The sequence below is a fragment of the Oncorhynchus gorbuscha genome, linkage group LG13 (genome assembly GCF_021184085.1).
Source record: "Oncorhynchus gorbuscha isolate QuinsamMale2020 ecotype Even-year linkage group LG13, OgorEven_v1.0, whole genome shotgun sequence".
In the NCBI taxonomy this organism is placed as follows: Eukaryota; Metazoa; Chordata; class Actinopteri; order Salmoniformes; family Salmonidae; genus Oncorhynchus; species Oncorhynchus gorbuscha.
The window spans coordinates 45,874,161-45,901,456 of NC_060185.1; the positions used below are offsets into that span (position 1 = coordinate 45,874,161).

The 27,296-nt window shown below is 45.1% G+C and overlaps 1 protein-coding gene across 1 annotated transcript; it reads right to left on the reverse strand.

Moving 5' to 3' along the window:
• Positions 1 to 1,049: 1,049 nt before the first annotated feature.
• On the reverse strand, positions 1,050 to 26,946 carry LOC123992997 (mitochondrial import inner membrane translocase subunit TIM50-like). Its single transcript, XM_046294719.1, has 11 exons — positions 26,692 to 26,946; positions 25,205 to 25,364; positions 24,457 to 24,488; positions 17,687 to 17,708; positions 12,238 to 12,296; positions 11,211 to 11,330; positions 10,384 to 10,488; positions 9,163 to 9,261; positions 3,554 to 3,710; positions 2,444 to 2,550; positions 1,050 to 2,198 (listed from the first exon to the last, which is right to left on the reverse strand). The coding sequence occupies exons 1-11, from the start codon at positions 26,929 to 26,931 to the stop codon at positions 2,100 to 2,102; spliced, it is 1,200 nt and encodes a 399-aa protein (XP_046150675.1). The 5' UTR covers positions 26,932 to 26,946; the 3' UTR covers positions 1,050 to 2,099.
• Between the last annotated feature and the right edge of the window lie 350 nt (positions 26,947 to 27,296).

Sequence of the window (27,296 nt, forward strand, 5' to 3'; positions counted from 1 at the left end):
CTCATTTTCCCAAGAAAGCCTGTAGCCATTTGTATTTTGGCACGTGTGCATCTGTCTAGGTAGTGCATGGTGGTAAACCAAAAAGCCTCGACACCCCACAACTTGCATGTATTTGTGAATTGAGCCATCACATGCTCCCTTTACACCTTACTCTCAAACGGTTGCATTATCTAGTTGTATTCCAATTGGCGTTACAAAGTCACGCGTTTCTGTAAAGAAAGTCTATGCAAACGAATTATTGCAAACCGCCGGGCGATTTCCTCTCTCGATGAATATTCAATTAATGGCCCACTCCATGCGCAATGCTATTTTACAATAGGCTGCAAAGATGCATTGATAATACCAATACACTTGGTTAAATTAACCTATTTTCTCCTGGTTGGCCAAAATCAAAACAGGGATTTCAGGCTTAGTGACTTCACAAATGATGTCCAATCCCCAAAACTAACAATTATATTTAAGGTTTTAATCAGGTATTGCTAATATTTGTGCTGGAGATCTGCCTTAAACTACACATCTAGTGCCAAATACTTAAGAGGCTCAGTGTTTGTCAGATGTTAATCGTCCCATGACTTAATTACAATGTTTTTTTGTCATTTACTTAAGTCCTACTTGAGATGCTCTGGCACATGGCCATTGACTACCTCCAGCCCATTGTCTATACCAGAACTGTAAATAGGAGTTGGTGGAGGCACACTCAGTCAGGCCTATGGCTGAAAAACAGTCAATGTTCTGGAGGAGTAATCCTACCAATTTACCAGAGCCATGTAGCTGTATTGAAATGTGCTGCAAACAATTCCATGATGACCTCTTCCACAAAATAAAAAGTCAGCTTGGAAAGGTCTTCCAGTTGGTAATGTATTAAATCTCAGATTTGATTTGGATTATATCTGCCAATGAAACAGGCGTCAGCGTGCTGCTAACAGTTGAGCTTCCTCCAAACAGGACTCGAACCAGTGATCCTCTGGTTCGAAACACACGTGACATCCGTCCTTGATAACATGTAAACCGATAGAGCCATACAAAAAGTTACCTCATGGATGGCTGACGACATTTCACCAATCTTTTATTTCATGAAACCAAGACTTGACACATTGCATTTATATTTTTGTTCAGTATAGATGTCAGGGTATTTAGAGAAGATTCAACATGTTGCCATGAAAACACCAGATTGATGCTTGTTCACATTACATGTTCAGTTGTGCCAAATCACACAAGATGCTAGATTTAAGATTTTTTTATTTGGGACTATGTGAATGGTTCACAAACTGAATCTCACAGAACATTCAACAAGCACATATTAAGACATCAGGATCCCATTTTCACTCAGTATGCGTGCCACCAGCCCAATTTCACATGGCTTGCCTTGATTTGCTGAAAATGTCTCTCCCACTCATTCCTACAGCGCAAGCTCCAGCCTCTGTTGCACAAAGCCCCGTTGGCGTCAACAGCGCCTGTCCAAGCAAGGACTTCTTGTTGGTGGAGATAAGCTTAGAGTCTCAGAGTACAACAGGTTTAATAACATTCATATCCTAAACCCTGACAAGCTTGGTCTTAGATATACATAAAAAAAAAAGGAAACTGTTTCACAAAGCTGATCAAACTCCATCATTCCGGAGCACCAGATCCAAGTGCATGGAGTTGCAGATAAGAGCACTGTTCTCTGGTCAGTTCCCCGTATGACCGGCCGGTGGCCAGTAGAAGTGGACGAACTAATGTGGACTGAAACGATTTAATCAATAATGTCTGTAACCACTCAGCACCACTTTGTATACGTCAGTGCCAACAGAGGACCAACGAAAGCAGATGGGGGGGGCATGCGCCGCCTTCACCTGAGCATCTGTGATCCAGGAAGTGACTTTGCTGATGACAGAGGTACCAGAATGTTATTTTGGACCCGTGCTCCTCTCCAGCACCCCCAAGACATGCTTGTGACAGTCAAAAGTTCAGCTGATTGGATGGTCTCTCCTTGCCTCCTCCCCCACGCGTCGAGAGACGCCCGACCACCCACCCCGCTGAGTGACTGCAGCCCGCCATCCTTTTGGCCGGACACTGTAGAGGGGTGGGCTGCGATTGGTGGGTGCGAGAGAGAGGGCCACTCACTGTTGTTTGGAGCGCCAGAACCGTCCAGCGATGGAGCCCAAGGAGATGCCCTGCTTCTTCGGCTGGGCCAGCTCAGCCAACCTCTGCTCCTCCTCCTGTCCACACACACACACACACACACACGTATCTACAGTTACATCAGTATCTAACAGACTATAGCTCTAAAGTGCTCACAAAACAGATGGATAAAAGGGCATCAAGCCATCAACAGTGACAATGTTTTTCCTACAGAAAATGTAATGTTTCTTGAGAATGAGGACACTTCTCTTGGTTGGTAATGGTAGTGTATTCGTTAGTCGTCATCCATTGCTCCTGGACATTGGGTTTGTTTGGACTGTACCTGTGCTAGCTGCGCTTGTCTGCGTTTGAAGGCCTCTACGGGGTCATCTTCCAGTGCATAGTTCTCCAGCACAGAACGCACGTCATCCACTCCACTGAGCGCAATGGCTGCCGGAGAAAAACATGAGTGAATTACATTTACATTTAAGTCATTTAGCAGACGCTCTTATCCAGAGCGACTTACAAATTGGTGCATTCACCTTATGACATCCAGTGGAACAACCACTTTACAATAGTGCATCTAAATATTTTAAGGGGGGAGGGGGGTGAGAAGGATTACTTTATCCTATCCTAGGTATTCCTTAAAGAGGTGGGGTTTCAGGTGTCTCCGGAAGGTGGTGATTGACTCCGCTGTCCTGGCGTCGTGAGGGAGTTTGTTCCACCATTGGGGAGCCAGAGCAGCGAACAGTTTTGACTGAGCTGAGCGGGAACTGTACTTCCTCAGTGGTAGGGAGGCGAGCAGGCCAGAGGTGGATGAACGCAGTGCCCTTATTTGGGTGTAGGGCCTGATCAGAGCCTGGAGGTACTGAGGTGCCGTTCCCCTCACAGCTCCGTAGGCAAGCACCATGGTCTTGTAGCGGATGCGAGCTTCAACTGGAAGCCAGTGGAGAGAGCGGAGGAGCGGGGTGACGTGAGAGAACTTGGGAAGGTTGAACACTAGACGGGCTGCGGATGAGTTGTAGGGGTTTAATGGCACAGGCAGGGAGCCCAGCCAACAGCGAGTTGCAGTAATCCAGACGGGAGATGACAAGTGCCTGGATTAGGACCTGCGCCGCTTCCTGTGTGAGGCAGGGTCGTACTCTGCGGATGTTGTAGAGCATGAACCTACAGGAACGGGCCACCGCCTTGATGTTAGTTGAGAACGACAGTTTGTTGTCCAGGATCACGCCAAGGTTCTTAGCGCTCTGGGAGGAGGACACAATAGAGTTGTCAACCGTGATGGCGAGATCATGGAACGGGCAGTCCTTCCCCGGGAGGAAGAGCAGCTCCGTCTTGCCGAAGTTCAGCTTGAGGTGGTGATCCGTCATCCACACTGATATATATGAATATATGAATAGCGTGTCTGGGAAGGAACAGGTTGGTCGACACTCAGTCCATTGCACACACTTACTCTTGAGGAAATGAGCTAGGTCGTAGAGTGTTCGGTCTTCTGAGTTGCCGTCCCACTTTGTCAGCGCCATACCGTTGAAAGGCTGCAGGCTGAAGGCTTCCCTCTTACAGTCCACCACTATCACCTTGGAGGTATCCCGGTTCAGACACGACACGTCCTACAGGGGAGGGTGGAAAAGAGTTGAGTTACAAGACTCTGAAGAGGAATTCATCTAAACAAGAGAGTTAAAAATGAAATCCATCCCTTTAATTGGTTTAAAAAGGTAATGACGATCGGAGAAATACACAAAATGCCTTGCAATCATCTTAGTTCATCAATAAATGTAATGGTTTGCACACACACACACACACACACACACAGCTCAAAAAAAATAAAGGGAACACTTAAACAACACAATGTAACTCCAAGTCAATCACACTTCTGTGAAATCAAACTGTCCAGTTAGGAAGCAACACTGACAAATTTCACATGCTGTTGTGCAAATGGAATAGACAACAGGTGGAAATTATAGACAATTATCAAGACACCCCCAATAAAGGAGTGGTTCTGCAGGTGGTGACCACAGACCACTTCAGTTCCTATGCTTCCTGGCTGATGTTTTGGTCACCTTTGAATGCTGGCGGTGCTTTCACTCTAGTGGTAGCATGAGACGGAGTCTACAACCCATACAAGTGGCTCAGGTAGTGCAGCTCATCCAGGATGGCACATCAATGTGAGCTGTGGCAAGAAGGTTTGCTGTGTGTCAGCGTAGTGTCCAGCGCAGGGAGGCGCTACCAGGAGACAGGCCACTACATCAGGAGACGTGGAGGAGGCCAACAACCCAGCAGCAGGACCACTACCGCCGCCTTTGTGCAAGGAGGAGCACTGCCAGAGCCCTGCAAAAAAAAACTCCAGCAGGCCACAAATGTGCATGTGTCTGCTCAAACGTTCAGAAACAGACTCCATGAGGGTGGTATGACGGCCCGACATCCACAGGTGGGGGTTGTGCTTTACAGCCAAACACCGTGCAGGACATTTAGCATTTGCCAGAGAACACCAAGATTGGCAAATTCACCACTGGCACCCTGTGCTCTTCACAGATGAAAGCAGGTTCGCACTGAGCATGTGACAGGCGTGACAGAGTCTGGAGACACCGTGGAATGTTCTGCTGCCTGAAACATCCTCCAGCATGACCGGTTTGGCGGTGGGTCAGTCATGGTGTGGGGTGGCATTTCTTTGGGGGGGGGGCGCACCATGTGCTCGCCAGAGGTAGCCTGACTGCCATTAGGTACCGAGATGAGATCGTGAGACCATATGCTGGTGCGGTTGGCCCTGGGTTCCTCCTAATGCAAGACAATGCTAGACCTCATGTGGCTGGTGTGTGTCAGCAGTTCCTGCAAGAGGAAGGCATTGGCCCGCCCATTCCCCAGACCTGAATCCAATTGAGCACATCATGTCTCGCTCCATCCACCAACAGACTGTCCAGGAGTTGGCGGATGCTTTAGTCCAGGTCTGGGAGGAGATCCCTCAGGAGACCATCCGCCACCTCATCAGGAGCATGCCCAGGCGTTGTAGGGAGGCTATACAGGCACGTGGAGGCCACACACATTACTGAGCCTAATTTGGACTTGTTTTAAGAACATTACATCAATGTTGGATCAGCCTGTAGTGTGGTTTTCCACTAATTTTGAGTGTGCATCCAAATCCAGACCGCCATGGGTTGATAAATTTGATTTCCTTTGATAATTTGTGTGATTTTGTTGTCAGCACATTCAACCATGTAAAGAAAAAAGTATTTAATAAGAATATATCATTCAGATCTAGGATGTGTTATTTTAGTGTTCCCTTGATATTTTTGAGCAGTATATATACACACACACACACACACACACCCCCGAGATGCTGCTGACTAGCCTGGCAAAGGGCAAAGCAGGGGACCACAGTGTGTGTGTGTGTAGGGGTATAGGAAATAACCAGAACACTCCTCACTCCCAATAAATAAGCCTTCTTTCTGAGACGGGGCCCAATCGCCAAGAGAATGTGTGTGTGTGTACATTGACGGATGTGCATTTCTACATTAGCCTAGGTGCAGTAATGAGTTCGAGTGATGTATTGATGTCTGTCCTTACAGAGTTGGTCAGCCTATATGATGGCTTATTATTTCAGTTAGATTAAATACAGTATGCGTTTGGCACACGTGTAGTTGAGTTGGCCGTGGGATGCCTACAGTGCTTCAGAAAGTATTCATACCCCTTGACTTAAACCACATTTTGTCTTGCACCCTACATTCTGAAAGCATGAAAGAGATTCTCACCCATCTAAAAAAAGACAGTACCCCATAATGACAAAGTAAAAACATGTTTAGACATTTTTACAAATGAAATACAGAAATCTAATTTACAGAAGTATTCACACCCCTTTGCTACGATACTCCAAATGCTATTGTTTGTACATGATTTAGAATGAAACACCGGTCTATATGAGGTCCCACAGTTGAAAGTGCATGTCAGAGCAGAAACTACACCAAGGAACTGTCTGTAGATATCAGAGAGAGATTTGTGACGAGGCATAAATCTGGGTTCAAGTTCTTGTGTTGAAAGTTTCCAAGAGCACAGTGGTCTCCATCATTGGGGGGAAAAAATAAATAATTTTCTGCAGCAGGTACTGGGAGACTGGTAAGGATAGCGGGAACAATGAACAGAGACAAATGCAGGCACATTCTTGATGAGGACCTGCTTCAGAACGCAAACAGGCAGGGGCGAAGATTTGTTCCAACAGTACAATGACTCTAGGAACACAGCCAAAGTAACACTGGAATGGCTTTAGAACAAGAATGTGGAAAGTCCTCGAGTGGCCCAGACTTGAATCCCATTGAAATTCTGTGGAAAGACTAAGATTGATGTTCACAGACATCCCCCAACTACCTTAAAAGCTTGAGAAAAATCCCCAAATCCAGATGGGTTTGTCTATCAGCTTTGCACAAGACTGAAAGCTGTGATCATTGTCAATAAGTGCTTCTTCAAATTATTGACTAAGGGCTGTGAATATTTGTTAACACTTAAAACCTAGCCATGTCATAATTAAGCAATAAGGCTAGAGGGGGTGTGGTATATGGTCAATATACCACAGCTAAGAGCTGTTCTTATGTACGACGCAACGCAGAGTGCCTGGATACAGCCTTAGCTGTGGTATATTGGCCACATTCCACCAACCCCCAAGGTGCCTTATTGCTATTATAAACTGGTTATCAACGTAATTAGAGCAGTAAAGATGAAATGTTGTTTCAAACCAGTGGTATTACGGTCTGATATACCACGGCTATCAGCCAATCAGCATTCTGGCTCAAACCCCCCAATTTATAATAGGTCAATGCCGGAGCAGATTTTAGGAGCAGGACAAGACAACCTTTTTGACTGACATCTTGGCCATGTTCTGTTATAATCTCCACCCGGCACATCCAGAAGAGGACTGGCCACTCCTCATAGCCTGGTTCCTCTCTAAGTTTCTTCCTAGGTTTTTGCCTTTCTCGGGAGTTTTTCCTAGCCACTGCTTCTACACCTGCATTGCTTGCTGTTTGGTGTTTTAGGCTGGGTTTTTCTGTAAAGCACTTTGCAATATCAGCTGATGTACGAAGAGCTATATAAATAAACTTGATTTATGTGATAGGCCTATCTGGCTTATATGATGGCGATAATACAATGACACCGAAGAAGTTTTTTTAAATATGGAAAAAAAATGACTAAAGAATTCATTACTACAATAAAAGGATTTAACAAATGTTAGGAAACTTCTTGGAAGGGAAAAAAATACATTTTGAATAAATATGTCACAACGGGTGAAAATACATGGATCGCGCCACCACACGTAACGGCGCCAGGTGAAGTGCAAATGAATACTTATGTAAATTAGACATCTGTATTCCATTTTTAATAAATATCTAAAAACATGTTTTCACTTTGTCATTATGGGGTATTGTGTGTAGAAATAATTTTGAACTCTGGCTGTAAAACATTTGGAATAAGTCGAGGGGTATGAACACCTTCTAAAAGGCACGGTAAGGGCTCCGGTTTCACAAGGCAGCAGTGCGCTCCTAACAAAGCAACAGGCTGCGAGCCGGAGTAGGAATGTGTCCAACCCACACACCCCCTCTCATAGGGTTACATACACACAAGTTTGGTGAGCAGGTAAACAAACACAGTGCATTAGTATGACTACTTAAAATCTGACACTCCCATGGAGAATGAAACAACTTCAACTGAAAAGAAACACTGATCTCTGAAACTCAAAATTTGGTGGAGCACTCGGTCTTGTTCAACTCCACCCAGTCGGTTCACCTGTGGCAGACGGTCGTGCCCTCCACTAACTGCCCTATGTCTTCGGGGGGGGGTGGGGTCAAAGCTAGGCCACATCTCACCCCTCAAATTTGGACTTGTCGTCAACATCAATGGCTGATTCTACCACAGCCACAACACCATCGAAATTCTCCATTGGACAGACGCCTGAGGTCTCGGGGGACTCTGCTCTATTCAGACCTCCCTTTCTCTCACTCCCTTTCTGCCTCCCGGTTGCTTTTCAGCGGGCCAGATGGAAGGCGAGGGAGGGGGGGGGGTGAAGAGAGAGACAGAGATGGGCATTAAGTCACCAACGGAAGGGGAGGAGGACAGGAGACACGTGAATTCAGGCGAGTGCACAGAAGGAGAGGAAGATCCTGTATGTAACGTTAGACTCAGGATGACTAATCACCAAATAAACACATTCAAGCTCTGTATAGCAGGGGGTAGCAGGTTACCCTCATCAACTATTCATGTTTCCCAATGAATATGAGTTTTAGTAGTGAGTGATTAACATGGAAAGAACTGACCTCCATGAATAATACACAGCCATGCATCTTCACGAGAAGGTATACCTACCTATACCCCGCTACGCCGGGACCATAACCACACATTTGCTACCAGGCCAAATTAGTTTCCCATGCATTACAAAAGCAATCCATTGAAACATGATGTAGGCCAGGCATGTTTACAGTCAGCTCTGATACAGCTCGTAATATACAGCCAGTTAAGATGCCAGGCGACATGATTAAAGCAACAGTATCCAGCTTATACAGTATTGCCTTAGAGGTTCCCTCGAATGACAAGTTAGTTTATCAGAGTTTACACTATTGTACTCCAGTCATGCATGTAGACGGACTCCGGCTGTTGGAGAGAGGGGGGGCATAAGGTTAATGAGGCTCAGAAGGGGGGGGGGGGTACAGCACCATTGGGTCACAGTGGAGAGGGGCGCACCAGGTGTTCTGGGCTGGGGTGCTTGGCCCAAAAGGAGCGGGGTTGAAAAGGAGCACACTAACTCATGGGTCTTAAACTCAACTCATGTCTTAGAAAACAACGGAGACCGAGAGAGAGAGAGAGTATACACACAGGTATATCCAAAATAAATGACAAACAGGGCATTTGTCTAAACAATTTTATGGCATTTACACAACATGACATTTCTTTGTTTTAAATTCAGAAACATGGAGGACATTCAATTCACGGAATTCTCTGTTACTGGAGGCTTCTGCAGTGTACATAAAAACAACAGTACATACACACACACACAGTGGCGGAAGGTCAGCCTGACAACTTGTTTACCTTGACGTGATGTCCCTCCATGTAACGCGTGGCGTCTCTGAAGAGGCGGTACATGACAAAGCCCTGGGGGTCGATGCTGTCAATCAGAGGGTACGCCGTCTGGTGAGAGAGAACCCACATCACACAGCGTTGACACGAGAGATGCATATGCATGACGGCCATCGGTTACATGGCTAGAGTTGGGCTGAGGATAGTGACAGACCTAGGATGGTGTCATCAGGTTCTATAGTTCCCTGGCTGCTGCTCATAAAAATCGCACTTCAAAATCTAAAAGAGACAGCTTCTCTTAGAACTACATGGCTTAGTCAGCACTACCGCAGTGGGCAGGGGGAGAATACATGGGCCAATGTGAAGCCCAGGAAACCTTGATGGGTTAATGATCCATACTCCGTAGGGAAATCTGCAGCTAGCGGAGGTACAGACCAGGCTTCAGTTTGACTTGGCACGGTCACTGCTGCAGGTCACCACAACACTAAGGCTGACCTTCACCCAGAGAAAACAAAAAGTCCCTAAACAAGGAACCAATTAGACCCTGAGCAGAGCATGGATCCTTTGCATATAAAATGTTTGCATAAATAAAAGGGGTATTCTGAGCCCGCCTGTTGGCCAAGACGTATGTAATTAGGACAAACGGGGGCGAGGCATATTGGTGCCAAAACAACAAAAAAACAGTCAAATGCAACAACACTAGGGATGTTGTTTCAGATCAAGAATTGTCAACAGTGCTAGTTTGGAGTGACAAAACACATTTTTTGTTTTTTGGGGGTGGGTCATTGTCCATTAGAACAAAAGGTCTACAGGGGAGACCTGTAGGGGGAGGTGACAGGTGCAGTGTGCGTTCACAAACCAGCTAAGCTACACCAGGCGGTAAGAGCAGCCCTGATTGGCTGTGGCAGAGGGAGGCTGCCGCAGATGACTGTTAGATAAGTGAGGCAGGCAGGTTGAGCCTTAACCAATCCAAAATGCTTCATGTGGCATGTGACTTATTTCAGCAGTTAATGTGTTATGTTGCAACACCTATAGATTTGCAATGTTGATTGTCACAAGAGGTACAGAAAGATGGGTGGGGATTTATGGAAAATTCCATCTCAAAGAAGAGCATTCGTAAAACGTAGGACTGCAAAGTTGTACTTGAAACCATCACGGTACAATAATGGCGTGACAAGATCTTGCAAGTCATCATTGGCCCATGCCAGAAAAACATTCAGTCATGTCACTCACCATGCCTGTTTCAGCAGTGAAGATGACTATCTCGTAGAGAGGGGCTAGCTGCTGGAACAGGTAGTCGATGCCTGGCCTCTTCTTGAAGCGCCAGCCTGTAGCCAGCTGTGGGGAGGACCGGAGAACAAACCAGTTTGCCTCACCTGCTTAAAGACATACTAACAACTCTCAACAGCAATGGGATACATTCCTTATGGATATAACACTCACTGAAAGCTATCCACAAAAATAGTCAGTGAATAATCCATTTCAAATCAGTTTATTATATTTAGGGTAACATTTTAATTTTTTCGACAGACACTATCCAATCCACATAAATGCACACAACCAGTGAATGATTCATTAGTCTGTCAGGTTATAAAGTGGTATATTTACAGGCATACATTAGCTTTTTCGACAGCCTAAACGGAGTAGTTTATGGCAGATGAAGCCTTTGGACGACCTCCTGTGTTAACACAAAAAGCCACTGGTCTTTTCTTCAGAAATCAAAGGCCCTGCGTGCAGGGCCGCCAGGCGGCTGTCTGCTGAGGGTAGGTGTCGGGTTACGGCCGCGCCCCACCTGTCTGGCACTCGTAGGGGGAGCGGGCATGGAGACCACTCAGGTAAGGGGGAGTAGAGGGCCAGGTGGAAGGTGGTGTTAGAGTAAGGGCTGGGACAGGCTCTGAGGGCAGCCAGGTGGAAGCCACAGGTAATGTGTGAGGAGAAGGGGGGGGTCTTTACAGATAGTAGAGGTAGACAGGTGGTGGGCCCCCAGCGACCCACACACAGAGGAACGGGGGGGGGTGCCAGGATGTAAGGTGGTGGGTGAGGAAAGGGGTGGTACGTACCGACCACTCGGGGTGCAGCAGGACGTCTGTGAGCTCCAGGACCAGGGTGTAAGGAGGCTGGTAGTAGGGCTCCCTCAGGGGGTCAGGAAGCAGCTTGGGGCTCGTGGGCTCAATGATCATCTGGGGACACACAGACATGACATCACACAACTATACAATAACAATGCTGCGGTGAGAAGAGCAAGAGGCACATCAGAACTATGTGGGTCAATTGACAAAAGCCAAGCTCTATTACATCTTTTAATTTTTTTTATTTAAAGTATGCCATTTGTATTTTGTGGTGAACGAGGCCTATCCCCTTAACACTTCAGCTCATTCATTAGATGTTTTTCCTCTCCCGGCTCGCCGTAGTAAAATTGGGGGAGATTGTATTTGGCTGCTTATGTGGGAATGCAGGAACATTAGAGCTTCCTTAGTTTGTTTGCTGGCCTCATCACCACAAACCCCATAAAGCCATAATCCTGCAAGAACCAGCTGCAAGAGGGAAATGGGACGCGTGGAAGAGAGAACTGACATGTTCAGGAGACCCAAGGGCAGGGAGGACGAGGGGGGGAGGTGTGTTGTCGAGATACAGGGAGGAAAGGGTGTGCGCACATGTGTATCCACACACACACGGAGACAGGGGGCTGTTCACGCTCCATTGAAGAGATCAAAGACCTACGAGGGAGATGGATGTGTGTGTATATGTGTGGAGAGGGGTCTAACGGAACAGCAGCTGCAGGCTAATGCAGAGGCGCCTTCCTGCTCGAAGCGGTGTGGCTGCACCTGCCTCTGCTTCAGTAAAGACAGACAGATAAGAGACCTAACATGACTCTCAGTCTCACCAAGTATAAATATCCCAAACCAGCGGTTAAACCCAGGAGTTTAATGGACAAGGACCTTCTATTCTACCTCCCTGAAACAAACACCCCCAGGCCTCGGAGGAAAAGGCTGACTAGAGTGGAACAATCCATTGATCAGGCTACATTGAACAGTGGGAGTGTCAGAAACCGTTTCTTCTGTTTTGTGTTTATTTATCATCACCCACCTGTCTGTAGTCTTGGAAATACTTGAACGTCCTTCTCAACTGTTGGATAACCGGGGTGTCTGTAAGAGATAAAATGTCAACTGTAAACATTGTGGAGTGAGCATCATTTCTCAACACACCATACTGTACGTGGACAAACTCCCCTTGGGCTATTATTTTGACAATTTTCTACATTGTAGAATAATAATTAAGACATCCAAACTATGAAATAACATATAGTACACAAAAACAGTTTAATCAAAATATATTTTATATTTGAGATTCTTCAAAGTAGCCAACCTTTGCCTTGAAGACAGCTTGGCATTTCTCAACCAGCTTCACGAGGTATGCTTTCCAACAGTCTTGAAGATGTTCCCACATATGCTGAGCACTTGTTGGCTGCTTTTCCTTCACTCTGCGGTCCAACTCTTCCCAAGCCATCTCAATTGGGCTGAGGTCTGTGATTATTATTTGACCATGCTGGTCATTTATGAACATTTGAACATCTTGGCCATGTTCTGTTATAATCTCCACCCGGCACAGCCAGAAGAGGACTGGTCATCCCTCATAGCCTGGTTCCTCTCTAGGTTTCTTCCTAGGTTTTGGCCTTTCTAGGGAGTTTTTCCTAGCCACCGTGCTTCTACACCTGCATTGCTTGCTGTTTGGGGTTTTAGGCTGGGTTTCTGTACAGCACTTTGAGATATAAGCTGATGTACAAAGGGCTATATATATATATATAAATATGATTTGAGGTCAGGTGATTGTGGAGGCCAGGTCATCTGATGCAGCACTCCATCACTCTCGGTCAAATAGCCCTTAAACAGCCTGGAGGTGTGTTGGGTCATTGTCCTGATAGTCCCACTAAGCACAGTGGGACGGCGTATCGCTGCAGAATGCTGTGGTAGCCATGCTGGTTAAGTGTGCCTTGAATTCTAAATAAATCACTGACAGCGTCACAAGCAAAGCACCCCACAACTCCATGCTTCAGGGTGGGAACCACACATGCGGAGATCATCCGTTCACCTACTCTGCATCGCACAAAGATATAGCGGTTCGAGCCAAAAATCTCAAATTTGGACTCATCAGACCAAAGGACAGATTTCAACCGTTCTAATGTCCATTGCATGCGTTTCTTGGCCCAAGCAGGTCTCTTCTTATTTGGGTCCTTTAGTAGTGGTTTCTTTTCAGCAATTCAACCACAAAGGCCTGATTCACATAGTCTCCTCTGAACAGTTGATGTTGAGATGTGTCTGTTACTTGAACAATGTAAAGCATTTATTTGGGCTGCAATTTCTGGAGGCTTGTGACTAATGAACTTATCCTCTGCAGCAGAGGTAACTCTGGATCTTCCTATCCTGTGGCAGTCCTCATGTTTCATCTTCGCGCTTGATGGTTGTTGCAACTGCACTTGAAGAAACTTTCAAAGTTCTTGAAATGTTCCTTATTGACTGACCTTCATGTCTTAAAGTAATGATGGACTCATTTATCTTGCTTATTTGAGTTGCTCATGCCATAATATGGACTTGGTCTTTTACCAAACAGGGCCATCTTATGTATACCACCCTACCATGTCACAACACAACTGATTGGCTCAAACGCATTAAGGAGAGTCCACAAATTAACCTTTAAGAAGGCATACCTGATAATTGAAATGCATTCCATTTGACTACTTCATGAAGCTGGTTGAGAGAATGCCAAAAGTGCCAAAAGTGTGCAAAGCTGTCAAGGCAAAGAGGGGCTACTTTGAAGAATCTCAAATATATTTTGATTTGTTTAACCCTTTTTGGGTTACTACAAGATTCTGTGTGTGTCATTTCATAGTTTTGATGTCTTCACTATATACAATGTAGAAAATAGTAAAAAACAAAACAAAAAAACAACCCTGGAATGAGTAGGTGTGTCCAAACTCTTGACTGACTCAAGCCAACTCTGGTGGTGGTAGAATGTACACAGCTGCAGTCCTAACAAATGACAATTTAAAAAAAGGGGCAATCAGAAGTTGCTACATACAAAAAACAAAAATAAAACGCAACATGTAAAGTGTTTGTTCCATGTTTCAAGAGCTGAAAATAAAAGATCCCAGAAATGTTCCATATGCACAAAAATCTTATTTCTCTCAAACGTTGTGCAAAAAATGTGTTTACATCCCTGTCAACAGGAGAAATGCCAAGCTAATCCATTTACCTGACTAGTGTGGCATATCAGAAAATGTCAAACACGACATGGTTAATACTGTTTTGAGGCTAATTTGAATAGCATGAATGGTTAGTCCTTGCATCCATAGCTGAATTTGAGTGGTTACATTTCTCCAGCCCCATCCCTTAGCAGTCTTCCCGGGTTTGTTAAAAAGCTGTGTTTCTATGGCGGATTTCCACTTTAAGACTGCAGCATTGGTCCCAACAAATAACATCTCAGTAAATTCATGGCAAATGCTACCACTCAGCTAAAGCATGCAGCCAGGTGACTCTTGTATGTGAAGTCATTTGGGACAGAGAGGGAGTGAGAAACCTGGAGTAGTTCTCTGAGCCTATAGTGTCCGGCCTACCTTCAGCCACAGTGTGTTTAACCATGCAGGCCCCTCTGGGTCCCCCAGCCCAGTAACAGCAGGCCTGGGAGTGGGTGACATGGTTAAACACCTGCCCCCTCCCCAACCCGTCTGCCTGTTTTATCTGGCCTGGGAGGTACATACTCTTCCAGAGAGCGTGGGACTGTGACCGACCACGTTGACAAACCTCTCCCATGGGAGCACCAAGCCAGGCTGGGTATCGTTACACCCCCGCAGAGGGACGGGGGTTGCAGAGGCATGTGTATGCATACGAGTATGTGTGCGCAAATGTGGAATATGGGTAAGGGGGATAGTAGTGGAGGGATGAGATTGAAAGGAGGATGACAGGAAAAGGACGGTGAGATTAATATTTGTCAGCCAGGCCACAGTGGGTCCTCCAATGATAAGTGAGGTGGGGAAGCTACCTCCATTGGTAACTGTTGGCTGTCATTATGACTGATCAAATTCAGTCTCATCAAAAGCAGAACCCCCATTATAGCAAAAACAAAGCAGTCAGTTTCCACAGTTTGGACCGATATTGACTGAAAGGAAGGCCAGAAAAGTAGGTTTTAACAAGCAGCAACACTCTGGTCAGGCAGCCTCGTCCGAACCTTGTTTGCCAGTGCAATAGAGGCATGCCTTAATGGCCGGTGGAAAGGCTATGTTGCTCTTGGGAGAGATGTCAATTTAAACAGGGGAGAAGTAGGGAGGGAACAAGGGAGGAAAGGAGGAAGAGCGAGAAAGATCGATGGCCGGGCCCCCGGACACAACAAAGGCCTCCTTTAATCCTCGACTGGGGTGGCATATGCTCCGCTAGTTTGCTTAAGGCCATTATTACTCAATTGCCTTTCTTCTCCCCATTTCTTTTTTTTGGGCAGGGGCCGGGGGGTGCTCTTGCTTTTGGCTCGCACTGTCAATCGCTTCTTTCTTGGGCCGTGACAAACGGTCGTCCGGCCTCACTCTTTGCAGTGGGGGTAAGGGCAGGAGGCCACTCTGTTAGAAAACCCAGCTTAGGGACACAGGCTGTTGGTTGGGTCAGTAGGTACAGGAGGCAGGCTGGGTTGGTTAGTTTGTTTGGAGCCCTGGTGGTCTTTATCCTCCTTGGGGCTTTACGTCTCTGTCAGAGCGAGCAAACATGGAGGTCGTACAGAACCGCCCCTCAACTCCCAGCCAAACACGCTCTGAGGATTCTAGTTGTGGGATACTAACTGGGACACAGAGGGTGAATCGATCTGATAAAATGGACAGAAAGAGATGACATCTTCCAAGTCAGTGATTTAAGCCTAATAATAATAGTGCTTAAAGATTAAAGCAATACATTTTTCCCCTCCCCCTAAACATCTGGTGTGTGTACCGATTGATTACATACTGCATCAAGACCGTTTCTTAGATCCACAGTACACATTAGGAGAAAGCAACACCTTCCAACCTCGGTGAGTATTTTGAAAGCAGTCCTGCATGTCACACACCAGTGTGGCCTCAACAGGGTGCTTTTTGGGGAGCTCATCACAGTCACAGCGTCCAACGCTCCTCAGCAAAATGCCGGTGCTCTGAATACCATCACTTGGCATGGCGACACGGGTCTCATAAGCACGTCTGTTTGCAGGCCAGACCTCAACGCCCCAGGTCCCTGAGGACCCATCCAGTGGAGGCATCCAGGCTGCCCCCCCCCCCCACACGTGGGCAGTGGGCTGGAATGCTCCCTCTACACTCCTCCAAGGGCTCCTCCTCAGGCCTTTATTAGGGGTATTGAACACTGTGGGTGCATTTGGGCTGGCCAATAACAGCAGCTGTAGGAGCACTCTGGGTACTAAGCTAATAAAGAGACGCAGCAACGTTCCCAGATAGACAGACAAAGTGGACTTTGGGGAGCGTGACATTGTGAGGAATTAAGTAATTATTTGTATAACATTGTTACGCGTTTAAAGAGGAGACTTCCCCATGTCCTATCGGATTTTTAGAAAGAGCCGCAGCCGTCCCAGGCATTAGCATAGCTTTGAAGCAGGGAGGGAGGCACCTCACGACTCAGTACCCCTGCTTTGCCCTCCTGTCATTTCAATAGCATAGCCAGTCCTATCAAAATGCTACACATTCCCTCTCAGCTCCACACTGGCCAAACGTGTGCTCAGAGAATGAAAATACCAGACAGACATCTAGGACTACTAATCTATTGGGGCAACCAACAGGTTGTAACAATTTTTAAAAAATTACAAAAATGGAGAGAAACACTGTCATTTCTATTTTCCTTTGTGTCGGTCTTGTCATGAGACCCTTTCCACCAGGTTGTCAGCCTGGCAGTTTATAGGGATGACTGAGGGGCATATGGAGGGGTACAGGGTGGTAGTCACACACAAAGGGGGGTGGTTGGCATTGCGTGTGGGACCCCTGCAAGGTGGCATTTCTCAGTGGGTTTGATCGCTCATACAACCCCCTTCCTGCCCGCAATCCTAGGCTGACAGCAGAAAAGGCAAGTTAGAGGGGAGGGGGGGCCTCATCTGAACCACTGTCAATGAATGAGTGGAGGGTGTTGTGAACGTGGTATGGATGTTGGGTATTAGATTGTTAGAGGTCAAACAAACAGCCCACAAGCTCGCTCATTTTTTTATAGACAAATCTAAGGGAACTGTAAACAACAGGGCTAAGACTTCACAAGTTAACCACCAACAGCTGTCTGAGCCTTGTTATTCCATGTTTATGTAGTCTTTACCTTTACTTCAGCTATAAAACACAACTGATGTAATTTGAGATCCTTTTATAGCCCAGGAGCAGATGTTGGAACACAGGTGTGCCAAAAGCCTCAGACACCAAAATAAAAACACTGATCTCAAAGCTAACTAAACTTTGAGAAAAGAAAACTTCTCCAAAACACCTTATGGATTAGACTGAATACCACAGGTGGCGTCAGTCATTGGGGAAACAACTCACCATTGTCAAACTGATCTGGAATCTGAAAGAGAAGACCGAAGGAGGAAAGTGAGAAACGGTCCACTTCACACACACACACACACACACACACACACACACACACACACACACTTGCGTGATTGCCAGGTATGTGTCAATCAGATGGTACTGTTGACAGAAACTCTTGACATGATTGACAATATATGGCAAATGCACAAGGTAAATAACATGACATTTTGTGGTTGTGTTGACGTTCAAACGTCAGTGTCAGACAATTCGGCGGGGTCCAAACAGCCACAACACCTCTAAAATACTACCGAATATTCCTTTATTGAAGTTGATAGCCATCCAGGCTAGTTAGCATTTAATCTCTCCTATGCATCTAAACCAGGGGTAGGCTATAGATTCAGACACAGGTCGATTTTTGTCAGCAAAAAAAATGACCAGGGGTTCAGAAAATAACACATTTGTACACTGCAAGCCCAAAATGAGATTTTGTATATGTAAATAACAATTTCATACCTTGATCACATTGAGACAAAATCACATCTTTTTTTTGTGGGGATACTTGGGAACAGTTTTCCTAAAATAAACTAGTTTTTAGTTGAATTCCTGCTGATTTGACAGGCCCCAAATCACTTGTGGACCGGTTTTGGCCCAGGGACAGACTGATCTAAACTGAACAGAAAATCTGTACCAATGCTTCAAAGTCTTAACAGTTCTTAGTCCCTGCCTAAGGTACCAAAGTTTAAAAAGAAAGAAAAAAAGCTATTTTCTCCTTGAGAGCACAGACACCAAGACCGTCCAAACCACTTATGTTCTACTCTCCACCTGGACAGCCCAGCATGTGTGTAGTGTGTAATAATATCCAGTCTATTGAACCAGGGCGCTGTTGCATGTCTCTGTGCATTATGTGCAGTCATGCCAATGTGTAGCCCTCCCCTGGCCCCTCCCTCGTGGTGACACTTTCAGCAGCGCTCCACACAAGCCCACCAATTACCAGACAAATTAAAGCTCCCAGCTGATGAATATTCAGCTGCATCTGCCACCTGGGGGTCTGCCTGCCTGCCCGGCAAGAGAGAACCAGCCGGGGGGACACCACATGCTGCACGCTGGGGCCAACACATGGGAACAGAGGTTGTGGGCTGGAGCTGTTTTATCCCCCTTCTCAACACCCCTTCCTCCCTAACAAGGCTGACCTGAGGGGGTTGCAGTAGTTGGAGACAGACTACACAACTACGCCCCCTGCTGCCTGTGCATGGTTATAAGGAGTTTCCCTTATATAATGTACATCATTTGATCACTGACAATGTACATGATTTAGATAAGCAGTTATCTATAGCGACTTATTTCCCAATTATATTACATTCGATTCATTTTATAATGTGTCAGGTAAACCTGTATATTAGGGCAAAGGTAAGGTGATGGGCCAATGGGGAGAAAGGTACACAGCCACGATGACAGCCTAGTGTGCCCTCTTGTGGCTGTGTAAGGAGAATGAGACTGGGAAAACATCCTTTTCACTTGTCCTAAAGAGGTCAACAGTCTATGCAAACGGCGGACGGAGGTTTGTTTGCATTACGTGGCAAAAATTCAGCTGCACAAATGTACGTAGAACTACGTAGTGGGCCATGCAAACGAACCTCTGTTATTCCTTTGTGTCATGAAAAAGTAGCACTGTTCAGAACGAGGGTAACTTGAAGTTTACTGTTAGATAGAGGCGCGTGACCAGAAAGCTAGCTACAGTTTAATTTCCTCCTGTATTGAATACAGATCATACCGCCTTAAATTTGACGTAAAAAAAAATACCTAAAATTGTATTACATAAGTAGTTTGAAATGTTTTGGCAAAGTTTACAGGTAACTTGAGATATTTTATAGTCACGTTGCACAAGTTGGAACCGGTGTTCTCTCTGGATCAAACTCGCCCTATAAATTGACATTTTGGATATATAAATCGACGGAATTAATCGAACAAAAGGACCATTTGTGATGTTTATGGGACATATTGGAGTGCCAACAAAAGACGCTAGTCAAAGGTAAGGCATGAATTATATTTTTATTTCTGCGTTTTGTGTCGCACCTGCAGGGTTGAAATACACTTCTCTTTGTTTACTGGGGTGCTATCCTCAGATAATAGCATTGTTTGCTTTCACCGAAAGTGTGTGATTTCATGAAAGTTTGATTTTTATAGTAATTTATTAGAATTTGGCTAGAATGTTGCTAGAACATAAATATTCCTTGCCTCTGCTCTGACGAGAGCATGTCTGGCCCATGAAAGCATCTCAAGAACCACAGAGCAGTGAATTAACTCAGAAAAGACTTGGGTTTGCCAAATTGGACTTTCAGTGGAGGTTGACATTGTACGAGATGTACGCGTGCTCATTTAGGGGCAATTCACACCTCGTTACAACACTGAGGCAGAGGCCCAGGAGACTGGGAGCAGGCCATGTTCCCGAAACAGCAACAGGATGGTCATGGGAACTCACAAAACATCAGGAAGTGGCCACTCAAAGCTCTGAGAGATGAAAATAGTTCAAATCAAATGTTATTGGTCACATGCACCGAATACAGCAGGTGAAGACCTTACCATGAAATGCTTACTTACACACCCTTAAGCAACAATGCAGTTCAAGAAAAAACTAGTGTACACAATATGAGACCATAGACCCTCACAGCAACAAACTGGTAAGGAGCATTATAAGAGATGGTGCTTGAGCTAGTGAAAGGAATGAGAATTGGTCGCTACCAATGTTCCCTCTAAGCTGCTTGCAGCTCCCCAGGACTGCCTGCGCAGAGAAGCACGAGATCTTCACTCATTGTCATATATGGATCTGGGTCATTCTTTGTTTACAGCATAAGCGGTCGTGAGTAGATGCGCTTGTTTTGAGATCAAAGCGAAAGCTGCAATGTTGCCAAGTACGCACATTTGTTCATATCCTTCACTAGTTAGTGAGTTAATAGCCAAGTTATAGATAATTGGTAGTCAGCAATGGGGAAGTGATAGCTTCCTACAAGAGCGCAAAACCTGTGCATTTCTAGAGATCTTTGAAAAGGGAGTCAGGTAAAGAGATTGTATTTTGAGACAGGCTTGAATAAGAAGTTAGCATAAATTCTGTGATTCTCTGTAATAAATGGTAGAGGAATAATGCATTTCATTTTGTCGTAGGACCACTCCAGTAGGCCACTCCAGTAGGCCACTCCAGTAGGCCACTCCAGTAGGCCACTCCAGTAGGCCTACATTATGATCAAATAGGGGCGGCAGGTAGCCTAGCGGTTAGAGCATTGGGCCAGTAACCGAAAGGTTGCTGGATCGAATCCCGAGCTGACAAGGTAAAAATCTGCCATTCGGCCCCTGAACAAGGCAGTTAACCCACTGTTCCCCGGTAGGCCGTCACTGTGCACAGAATTTTCACAACATTCAAGTTTACGCTCAGTGGACCTGAAAATTGATCAATGCCAGAAAAAAATGCATCCGTTTTGGAAATTCAGCAGAAACTAGTCCAATAAATTGAAAATGTGCCTTTTTATTTTACAGGACTGATGGTACCTGCATCTGATGATTAAGGCGATTTCAAGAAAACTGGGAAATCTGGAGAAAGACAAACAACAAGGTCAAATCATGACAGTGACATTCAGTCACAGTCCCTGCTCTCTCTTCCTCCATCTTTGAGACTGACCAGAAGGCCAAACCTGAAGGACAAACTCAAGTCGCACTGCATCTTCCTCACACACAAATAAAAGTTGTTCCCATGACCTGAGAAAGTGAAATATTCCTCGATGTTAAAATAGACACGACGAGCTGCTAATAATTTGGCTACTCACTCATTGTATCGGCAGAAGCAAATGGAAGTAGGGAGAAGCCCTTTTAAGCTTTGTAATAGTTTTGAACAAAAACCGTGTTGACAGCGCTGAATAAATACTTAAGACATTAACTCACTCTTTGCTGTATTTGACAGTCTCTCTCTGGTCATAGTTTTAAAAGTTATGAAATCTCACTTAGCCAAGTATGCTGTGGCCGAGGAAGCTGTAGGAACGGCGATTTGAGCGATCCGATTTGCTGGTTGAAAATGGGAACACTGCCTACAGGGCTTCTGAATCAAGTGCACCTACCGCCAACAGCGCAATAGGAATAATACATTTTCAAAAATGAGCACAAGCCTTTCTCGTGAGCTTTTCTACAGAAATGTTTGGCGATCGACTAGGAATGCCTTGATGATCGACCAGTCAAATCGCAAAAAAACGGTTGGTGACCACTGCCCTAGTGACAAAATTGTTTTTCATATTGCAAGATAATACTTTTAATCGATTGCAAAACAAGGGAAAATGGGAGCCAAACCGAACCAAATCCAAAGGCTACTTGACATACGATAAAGCTGTAGATTTACTGATGTCACTCAGTACAAAATTGAGTGGCTCCTTATTTTATCCAACCAGAGACTCAGTGTAGATGACTAGTCATGCTTTCACTAGCATGTTCATCCTTAGAACCTTGATGCAACTGCATTAATGCAATGCCAAATATATGCTGCTGTACAAGATTGGCCTTGAAATGTTACTGCATTAATCTACCCTTGCACTCTTCCGTCAGACAGGTGTTCCAGACATTAGGCTCCTCTGGTTCCTGAGAGAACACCATAGAGATGAGAACAGGATCCAGCTCCTTTTCTCACAGTGACACCCAAACACCTCAAATTAACACAGCTCCTCCAGTCTGAGGGGGACATGGGTGGGATCCAGCACCCAGAAGCCTGGCACACTCCACTCAGAGCAGCCTGACAAGTGTGCCCACAAGAGCCCTTTGATGTGGGTGATGGGTGAGAAGTGAGAAAAGCTTACTATTTTAAGTGCCCACCTACACTAAAGTTCCAAACCCAGAGCTCGAACCCCTGGAAGTGGGCAACAACTCACAGCAACCTAACAAGTGTGCCTTTTGAAGTGGGAACAAGCTTAAACTGTAAAGTGAACAACAGGGCATGAGAAGTGAAATAAGTGTGCCCCAAACCTAAACCTTTTAACACTGACACAGGCCAATCTCCTGAGAAGTATACCCTTTGGTGGCTTGATCTCACTTAAGGCAGGACATGATGGGCAACACTTCATGAGAAAGTGTGCCAGAGGTGTAGAACCGCAGACCAGGATATCATCTGACCAAACTTTTGTGCCAAATAGATCACTTAAGCTAAGACTTGGTTGTAGAGCTACTGATGTCCCTCAGTACAAGAATGAACACCTAATTTCCTCCCCACAGAAAGTGTAGATGACTAGTCATGTTTTCAGTAGCATGTTCAGCCTTAAAACATCTGGCTACTGATGAATGCAAAGCCCAATTATGCTGCTGTACAAGAAGGCCCTTGGATGTAACTGCATTCATCTACCTTAGGACTCTTCCATTGTTCACATTAGGCTCTTCTGGTTCTGGAGAGGAATCCATAGAGATGTCAACAGGATCTAGCTCCTTCTCACACTGACACCCAAAGGGTTCCAATTGACACAGCTCCTCCAGTCTAAGGGGGAAAGTGTTGGATCCAGCACCAATAGGTCTGGCACACTCCACTCACAGCCTGACAAGTGTGCCCTTTGAAGTAAGAGAAGTGTGCTCTTTCAAGTGCCCACCTTCCCAAACCCATGGCAGAAGGCCACATTATCACATAAGGCCCACACCCCTCAATCACAGCAGCCTAAGAAATGTGTCCTTTGAAGTGGCCACAGGATAACTATAAAACACCAAATGAGGGTCTTTGGTGATGAAGTGAGACCTAAGAAATGTCAAAGTTCCCAAACCCACAGCTCTAACCCCTGGCACATGCCATATATCACAGTTACCTGAGACATGTGCCCTGTGGAGGACGTTGCCCACCATCCTGCCCAAGTTAATGCCTCTGAAAACATTAGTGATTTCAAGAGTCATCTCCGCCAACTACAGTATGTTCATCTTGAGGCAAGTGGCTTTTGGATGATATTTTACCCTCTGATTAAGTGTGTCATTTATAGTAAAATGGCGATACATTGCTGTAAGCACAAGGAACCTTAATATTAGGTAAGTAGCTGGTCACCTCATGTACTATGAAGTGGTTTTCATTCAAAAAGTGCTGAATAAATGGACATCAATTCACTCAGGGATCGAGAATTCACATCATAAAATCTGAGCCTTGGAAAAGTGTTGCAGACTTCAGGCTCCTCTGGTTCCAGAGAGGAAGCAATAGAGGATGAGAACAGGATCCTTGGACTTCTCTCACAGCGACACCCAAAGACCTCAAATTAAACAGCTCCTCCAGTCTGCAGGGACAAGTGTGGGATCCAGCACTAAGAGGCCTGGCACACTCCACTCACAGCAGCCTGACAAGTGTGCTTTTCAAAATGCACACCTTCCTAACCCCACACCTTTGACCCCTGGCAGTTAACAGACTATTTACAGTAGGCTGACAACAGTCCCCTTTGAAGTGGACAACAGGACCACACCTGAATGAAGTGTGCTCTTTGAAGTAGGCACCTTCCCAGACTCACACCTCTAGTCCCTGATGTGCCTTGTGGGAAACCATACACACCGCAAGCGCTAGCTTGAACCAATTGACGAGCTACATGGGATCTCCCTGAGAAGTGTGATAAGTGTGTCATTTTACATCACCACATCCCATTATGCACACTTTAAAACCCACTGGCACAAGCCACTGTTTGCTTGAAGTTCGACAGTACTTAGTTTGAAAATCTTTTACCTCTACTTTTTAATAATTGGTCTTTTAAGGCAATAGACCATATGTTCTGCATCTAAACATGTTAATGAAAACATACCGTGTTTCCTTGTTCATCCACTGAATTGCTACCTGTAGATAGGGAGGAAAAACACATTACTCATGATAGTATTATACATCTATGATATTATAGAGCTATGATATTATACATCTATTCGTTTGAAACATTAGTATTTATTGCATTACATGCATCAGATGTCATGTGTCCACAAATCAAATTACTTCTGAAAAGCATATGGCACCGCACAATGTGTCATGTGTTTCAGAAAAGAGACAGACATCGTGAAAAATTCAACCATTCCTTTTGACAAGTATGGTCATGTCTTCTCCAATTCCACCATCCATTACTGTCAGTCCTGTTAGGCTGACAGTAAGTACAATAACACTGGAATATGCTAAGGAATTTGTATCTTTGATTCGTAAACAACAGCTATTGAACAGTAACTTGATCAGAAGAGTCAGACATGCTTTTAAATGTATTTATTTTTAAGCACAATTGAGAAAGACATAAGACGAGTGCAAAGAAACAGCTGATCAAAATTCTACACCATTGAGATGAGAGTTGAAATTCAAGTAATATTCAAAATGCCCATTCACCTAAAACTCAAAACAAATTATCAAGAATGCCTTCCTAAAAGGAAATATTCCACAGAGCAAGGAGAGGGTGTCCCAAATCACTCCACTATCTTCAGTATGACTTTCACTAGTGCTGCTGGTTAAGTGTCAGCCCTTGACATGCTGCTGCTCTGACAGAGTGGAGGGGACCAAAGAGGGAAAGGCGGACTCACCGAATACGTACACCATGCCAACGGCACCCCCTATCCCCATCAGGCCTGCTAAACGCATCACCATCTTCTTGGCATAGGCTGTGTTCTCCTTCTGTTTCTTGTCCTCTCCCTGGTCCTGCTTCTGCTCCGAGTCCCCATCCCCCTCTGGAGGAGGCTGTCCCTGTCAGTGCAAACAGCCAGGTAAAATTCCTTTATATTTCCTAACACAAGCCAGCTAGACATTATATTGGGAATAAATAGCTACAATACAGAATAGCTTGGAAAATAAGGGATTTGTATCATTTAAAGGGAAATGAGATTATAATATAATAATAATATATGCCATTTAGCAGACGCTTTTATCCAAAGCGACTTACAGTCATGTGTGCATACATTCTACGTATGGGTGGTCCCGGGAATCGAACCCACTACCCTGGCGTTACAAGCGCCATGCTCTACCAACTGAGCTACAGAAGGACCAATGCATCTAGCATAAGCCGGTAGCTAGTTCCAAATCAAACTAACTCAGTGACTTAAGACATTGGTCATTGATTAGAAATATTTAGAGATTAAATTTAAAGTAAAATATCCTGCACTGTTATTAAACTGTGACAAGATTAATCTGTGTGCGTGCAGGAAATGCATTGGGGGTGTGGAGGATATACCCGACATTCAAAAGTTCTAAAAAAAATAATTAAAAAAACCTTGACAGATACCATATATCTAATGTAATGTTAGACTTGTACATTGATGTGTGAAAAATAAATAGATGGTGGCTGAATGTGGAAGTATAAGCGCGTAGCTAGCTGTATATTTAGGTAAAGCTAGTTAGCTAACGTTACTTGGCTAGGTGATGAATCCACTTGGTAGCTAGCTGGCTAATGTCATGATATAAGGCTCGTTTATCTCCTGGAATATGCCTGGATGTGTGACATGTGAAAGTAAGCTGGTGATTAACTAACGTTAATTAACTAGCTAGGTAACACTAACTCACTGGCAATTGAAAACAAAGATATGTAGCTAGCTAACTAGCTAATCATTACAGCTAATAGCAAAGGCAATGTTGGTAGGCTAGCTAGCTAGCGGACTGGATACAGCCAGTTGAATAACAGGGTCAATGTTATCTGGGATCCTTGGGACGTCACTGCCTCATTGAAGGTGAAATGTAAATGGTTTAGCTAAGTGTTAGGGTATGGTTTAAGGTTGGGTTTTATGGTCAAGGATCCCGAATTGGAATGACATGGATGGCAGGATAGCCTAGTTCAACATGTTAAATCGGCGAATGTGTTGGTTCAGCAAATAAATGGGGTGTATAAATGGAAAAGAAAAATCTCGTGAGAGACTCGGAGGTTCAACAAACTGGAAATGACAACTCATGAAAACCAAACCAGCTAATTGATTAAGTGTCTCTTTGGCTTTTCTGTAACATTGCTTGTTAAAATTATGTATATCTAGCTAACGTGACCCAACCAAGCATGGAGGAATGTCAGCTAGCTAGCTTGACTCACCTGACTCTTCTGTTGCTGCTGAAGCCTCTCTTGCAGAATTGCTTGAGCGAGTCCACCTGTAGCACTGCCATCTCCTGTTGGCGGCTTCTCCGTGGAAAGTGCCCGAATCAAGTCCACCCCCGTGGAGTTTGAACCCCCTCTCCCTCCGTTCCTGAGCCTGAGGAGGCCCCTGCTCGCCCGGACACACATGGGGAACATCGACGTTGCCGACATCTTGAAAGGGACAGAGCCGGTGAACATAGCGCGAGTGAAAAGGACAAACGCGCCTGATTGGCTTATGTTACTCTGAGCGACAGCCATAGAATGCAATAAAAATCGTTAAAGGTCATGTGGAACAAAATAGGGCGGTATTTACAACCTTTTCTCCAATCGAAACAAAGATTTCGTTGACCTTCGAATACAACCCAAAATGTCCATCATTACTGATGGCAGTGCCCAAAGTCAAAAAACACATCGCTGCCCTATAGGCTTTTACAGAACGGCAGTTTATATACTATAATACAACAAGGTGTATTTTATATTCCTGTACCACTCTTATTCCCTTCGACCAGTGTAGGTTATATGACATGGCTTAGTTTGCACTGATTTGTCTTTCAAATGTTAAA